The 6,115-nt window shown below is 36.8% G+C and overlaps 1 protein-coding gene across 1 annotated transcript; it reads right to left on the reverse strand.

Annotated features, from left to right (window-relative positions):
- Positions 1-704: 704 nt before the first annotated feature.
- LOC127158428 (NLR family CARD domain-containing protein 3-like) lies at positions 705-2,767 on the reverse strand. The gene is made up of 3 exons (XM_051101555.1): positions 2,718-2,767; positions 2,382-2,495; positions 705-2,280 (listed from the first exon to the last, which is right to left on the reverse strand). Exons 1-3 carry the CDS (start codon positions 2,765-2,767, stop codon positions 1,014-1,016), a joined length of 1,431 nt encoding a protein of 476 aa, XP_050957512.1. The 3' UTR covers positions 705-1,013.
- Positions 2,768-6,115: the final 3,348 nt, after the last annotated feature.

Here is a 6,115-nt window from a genome sequence, read left to right on the forward strand (position 1 = left end):
AGTGGTGTTGTAATATTTTATGCTCAGTTGTTGATGGAAAAATTGCTTTTGTAAGAGAATTGATGTAAATATGTATTTTATTTATTTGTTGTATTTAAAGTGATATAAAATGTTCAAAGGATAATTGTTTATAATAAAGTGATTGTAAATTTCAATTTCTCTCTCTCTCTCGATTGATAATTTTTTAAAACAAATGATATATTTCATTCAAATAAATGTTATCTTACCGCACTATTTCATCTCTGTGTCTGATTTGATGCTGGCAGAGTGCAAGTGTAAAAGAGCCGTAACTGACGAAAACAACTAATTTTTACACATTCGGTCAAATATTGCGCTGCAAAGAGCACTACTAGTTTTAACTTGGCACATGACCATGGAATAAGCGGGATACTCAGCAGCTTGCTGTGCATTAAAGAACAGAATTTTCATTTGTCGGTGAACTATCCCTTTAATATTTTAACAGTGAAGTGATTGTTCTCAGCGATACTTACTGAACTGATCTGGATTCTTTAATCACAGGCAGCAGCTTCTGAAGAACTTTCAGTTGGATGGTTTTATCGTTTCCACAAACAAATTTATTAATATCAAACTTGTGCAGCTTTTCCTCTGATGTCAACAGGACAAAAACTACAGCTGAGATGAAGAGAGTTCAGTTTCCTTCATTCTTCCAGATTTCAGATACTGTGATCATACACTAGTGAATGATCACCCAGTTCATTCAGACAGTGAATCAGATTGATGGATTTCTCTGGAGAGTCAATGGTCCTGATCTTCTTCTTTATGTACTCAACTGTTTTTTCATTGCTGTCAGAGCTGCTTCTTTTCAGTGTCATTATTCGTTGTAGAAGAATCTGATGAGACTCCACTGACAAACCTAGAAGGAACTGCAGGAAAAGATCCAGATGTCCATTTTTACTCTGTAGAGCCTCATCCACAGCTCTCTGATGCAGCTCAGATAATGAAACATGTTTAAACAAGAGTTGAAACTGGCCCTTCACTTTAGACCGTAATTTCTATCTGGTGATTGGCTCAAACACATTTATGTTGTTGTTCGTCCAGGAGAGGTGCACATATAGAGCTGCTAGAGGTTCCTGAATGCTCAGATGAACAAAGCAGAAGACTTTCCCCTGATACAAGCCAAACTCCTCTCTGAAGATCTGAGTGCACAATCCTGAGTACACTGATGCTTCTGTCACATCAATGCCACACTCTCTCAGGTCTTCTTCATAGAAGATCAGGTTCACAAGCTGCTGAAAAGCCACTTTCCCCAGTTTGAGGATCATGTCTTCATCCATCACCTTTTTCTCATAGTCCTTCTCATGTTTGATGTTGGTCTGAAGGACCAGGAAGTGTGTGTACATTTGAGTGAGAGTCTTGGGAATCTCTCCAGTCTCTGCTTGACTCAACATCTTCTCCAGAACAGCGGCTGAGATCCAGCAGAACACTGGGATGTGGCACATGATGTAGAGGCTCCTTGATGACTTCAGGTGTGAGATGATTGTATTGGCCAGACTCTGATCACTGATTCTCTTCCTGAAGTATTCCTCCTTCTGTGGCTCATTGAAGCCTCGTACCTCTGTCACTCGATGGACACACTCAGAGGGGACGAGATCAGCTGCTGCTGGTCTGGAGGTGATCCAGATGAGAGCAGAGGGAAGCAGATTCCCCACAATGAGGTTCATCAGCAGCACGTCCACTGAGGCTGATTCATTTACATCACACAACCTCACATTGCTCTGAAAATCCAGAAACAGACGACACTCATCCAGACCATCAAAGATGAACAACACTTTATATTCATCACTGGATATTTCCATTTCTTTAGTTTCAGGGAAAAAGACATGAAGAAGATCTGAAAGACTGAGTGTTTTGTCCTTCATCAAGTTGATTTCTCTGAAAGGAAGTGGAAATATGAGCTGGACATCCTGATTCTCTTTCCCTTCAGCCCAGTCCAGGATGAACTTCTGCACAGAGACTGTTTTCCCAATGCCAGCGACTCCCTTTGTCAGCACAGTTCTGATGGCTTTGTCTTGTCCAGGTAAAGGTCTAAAGATGTCATTGCATTTGATGGCTGTGTCCTCTGTTGCTGCTGTCCTGGATTGTGTCTCAATCTGTCTCACCTCATGCTCATTATTGATCTCTCCACTCTCACTCTCTGTGATGTAGAGCTCTGTATAGATCTCATTCAGGAGTGTTGGGTTTCCCTGCGTCACTGTTCCCTCATACAGACGCTCAAACTTCTTCATTAGATTTGATCTAAACATGTTGAGGACTTCATGCCTGCAAAATTAAAATACTGCATCATTAAATAAGCTAATGAGCACAGTGTCTTTTATGTATTCTGTATCATAAATAAATAATTTTTTATAGAAATTTTAGACCTGAGATCAGTCTTTGTATCTTCACTCTTATAATCTAATGGCTCATTCACAGATGCGTTACTCCTCATAGACACACAGCTGGACTCTGGTTCTGATCTCTTCTGCTGAAATGAACTATAACAAACAGATTTAATCCTTTATTTATGATAATCATTTTCTTTTAAGGTCTTTAAGTATTTTTCATCAAATACACTCCACGAGGAGGCTTTTTAACCTTTTTAAAATAAATAAATAAATTATTCATTGTAACTTAAAAACCTCCAGACACAAAAACACGATGGAGACTCCCATCTACCGTCATTCAAGATGATTTAATTCCATGTTTCTTCAAAGTACCTGGATCCTGGAGAAAAATCTTCATCTCTGGATGTTTGCGTGTCATTCATGATGAAACAGAATCTGATCTCCAGCACTGACTCTGAATGGAAATGACAAACAAACACAATAATTCAGCTGAACGGATCCTGAGAGAAATAGGATCATGAGACGCAAAGTTATACACAATATTAGTCGTGTAAACTAAAATAAACCACAGAGAAAACGAGACACCAATAAAACCACGTTCATTTGCTTGAAAAATAAAATATTTAAACATACGTCCTTTAGAGAAAATATGAATGCGAAAGTCACCTCTAAATTACACCATAACCCGTCATTCACCTTATTTACACACAGATTCACAAAATCCACCGCCCTTCTATGAACCAGCTACACGTAAAATCATGGCTTAGCTTTTATAATGGTTCCTATGAAACACTTTTATATTCCGTATAGAATAATTATGACTGTTTAAATGGAGAAGCATCAACTCTGAACATTTGCTTTCACTTCTTATTTGTGACTAGAAAAACAGTCACTTCACGGTGCACGTGCATTATCCCAAACCTCATCCTGTGCGCGTTTGATCCATTTTTTCCTGAATGAACGATAATAGGCATTCACCTAAAATAGCATTAGGATATAGCACGTCAAAGCGTGATAATGTATTTTAGCTTCAATATTCGCCTAAAGTGCGTAAGGGTGCGTCTTTAAACTCCACTCACAGTGAGAAAACGTTTGTAATGTCAAATCATTCGTTCTAATAACGTACACGTTTTAGAAAAACATGTAAAGAATAATAAAATAAAATAAATCTTGCCTTTCTAGCATTTGTGGCCTATAAAAAAGGAGCAGAGTTTATTAAAAAACGTAGTTGCTTATGTTTCAATGCTCAGATTTCACCTGACCAATATAAATTACTGTTAACTGCTTCACAACAACATCCTATAAACTTTGAATTTCCATAAACATTCTCTCTTATCTCTTATTCATGAAGATAAAACTCATAAAGTTCCAAAATCACAAGCTGCAGCTGCTGCTGAAGTCAGGACAGGCAGGGGTCAAAAGCAGTTGGACAGATCAGTACCAGTGAAGAGTAATATGTAATACTTGCATTACCTTATGCCAGAAGCAACTTACAATACATTACGCCTACTAAATACTCAGACTAGCTTGTAGTATCTTTGGAGCTGTTTAGAATATTAAAAACTTATAGAAAAAAAAAGTGAGAAAGAAAAAAAAATATTTAACAGCCATACCAAGCCCCACAAAAGCAACATGGTTGTGATCTCACACAGCTCTGTAGATTGCACGCATCTATGTTCATCCACATTTAAACTGAGGTGACAGTGAAATTGCTGTAAATACAGACTGATAAGAAAAAAAATCAAACCTGCTTTAAAACCCAGCAGCACAACTGTAGCTGTATAATTTTACAACAGAAACATTGCTTATCTAAAAAGCAAAAAAGCAACAAATTTAACTGACATCAAAACAAAAACAAAAACAAAAAAAATTAAAAATGCTCTACTCACTCTTGTTGTACTTGTCATACACATAACGGTCTAACAGTGCTGCTTCAAGTCAAACACCTATTGTGTTTTGTTAGGAGATGCACTTGAAGTAATATTTTATAAGTAATATTTTGTTTGCACAATTTTGCAAAATCAAACAATATTGTGTCTAATATATACCACAATATTAACAAAAATATTATGCAGTCAAAAAAGGTCACATTTTAAAAAAAAAAAAAAAAAAATCACCCACTGACTTTCAAAGCTGCTAGTAATGACTTTACACTTTGAGGACCTAGATAGAAATGTAGTGGAGAGAAAAGTATGATATTTGTCTTTCAAATGTAGAGAAGTTAAAAAGTTTCCAGAAAAAAAATTATACTCAAGTAAAGTACAGTTTCTACAGTTCAGCGCACTCACCCCCTTTGTCATTTTGACGAGCGTTTGAGGTTAAAAAGTTGTAAAATGTAATTTAAAAAAATAAATAAATAAATAACCAATAGTTTCGGTGAGAGCCTTCTTCTTCAGCTGGGATCGTTTAGAGCCCTTTGAAGCTGCGATTAAACTGCATTTTGGAAGTTCAAACTCGGGGGCACCATAGAAGTCCACTATATGGAGATAATTCCTAAAAGGTTTTCCTCAACAAACAATTTCTTTACAGCTGAAAAAAAGGCATAAACATCTTGGATGACAAGGGGATGAGTACATTATGTGTGAATTTTTGTTGTGGAAGTGAACTACTCCTTTAAGTACAGTACTCAAGAATATGTACTCAGTTACTGTCCACCTCTGCTTCAAGATCACTAAAAACCTACAGACAGGTGTGCTTGATTAGGATTGGAGCTTTGCAGGACTGTGGCCCTTCAGGACCGAAGTTGCCCAGCCCTGCTCTAGACAGTATCAGGTTGTTAGACTAAAAAAAAAAAAAAAAAAAAAAAAAAAAAAAAAAAAATTCGATAACGAAATGTTCAAGCAATAAGGCTAAATTTCAAAATACACTGTTATGATGATCTACACTTAAGCTTTGGATGAGAAGCTGGAAAGCTCAGGATATAAGCCCATCACTGAAAAATAATTTTCCTTGGTTTTTTAGTGGTGTATAAACATATCATCTATTTTCTTCATGTCCTTTAGATAAAAAAAAAACCTTGAGACCCCATTACTACTATGTTGATTTTTGTAAATGTGTGACAACCTCTGTCTTATGTGGGCTTTTCCTCTGGCCAAGTTGGATGGTTGGCTCCGTTCTCCCGAGTGATTGTTTTCTGGTAGTTTTAACTGAGGACACCTGTTGTTGACTTCCTTTTGAGCCTTTTAAAAGAAGCAAGATGAATGGCCACAAGAGAGCTGCATACTAAACTTGATTTTGTTTGGTTTCCTTTAAGCTTGTATCTTTTGTACACATAACACTGCTACACTACATTGCACTTCCATGCATTCATTTCACTTCACATCACAATTTGTGACTGTTACTTTCTACATTATTCTGTTTTTATTATAGCTTGATTTTGATCATAAGTTTTCTATTCTAATTCTGGCCTTCTTGAGTGTCCCTGCTTTTTGTGGCATCCCTTTTCAGCAACACAGAACAGACACCTTCCTTTCTATTTCTCTGTTTAAATATCCACCCTTCCAGGTCATATTTCTTCTTTTGAACATGTTTAAAATCACAACTTGACACACAACCATCAGTTACAACACAGCTATAATCAATTAGGCTTAATCCATAAGGTGTGTATATTTTAAATGAAAAATAAAATATTGTAGCAGATTTTCACAGCTGCCATTTCCTTGCTAACCCTAACCCTAAACCCTGTGTTTTCACTCTCTTATTGTGAAGTCTTGTTTGTGTTTTGCTGCATTTTTAACGCTCTCTCTGGTTACCCGTGTTATGGGTTCGAT

The sequence above is a fragment of the Labeo rohita genome, unplaced genomic scaffold, assembly GCF_022985175.1.
Source record: "Labeo rohita strain BAU-BD-2019 unplaced genomic scaffold, IGBB_LRoh.1.0 scaffold_150, whole genome shotgun sequence".
Lineage (NCBI taxonomy): Eukaryota > Metazoa > Chordata > Actinopteri > Cypriniformes > Cyprinidae > Labeo > Labeo rohita.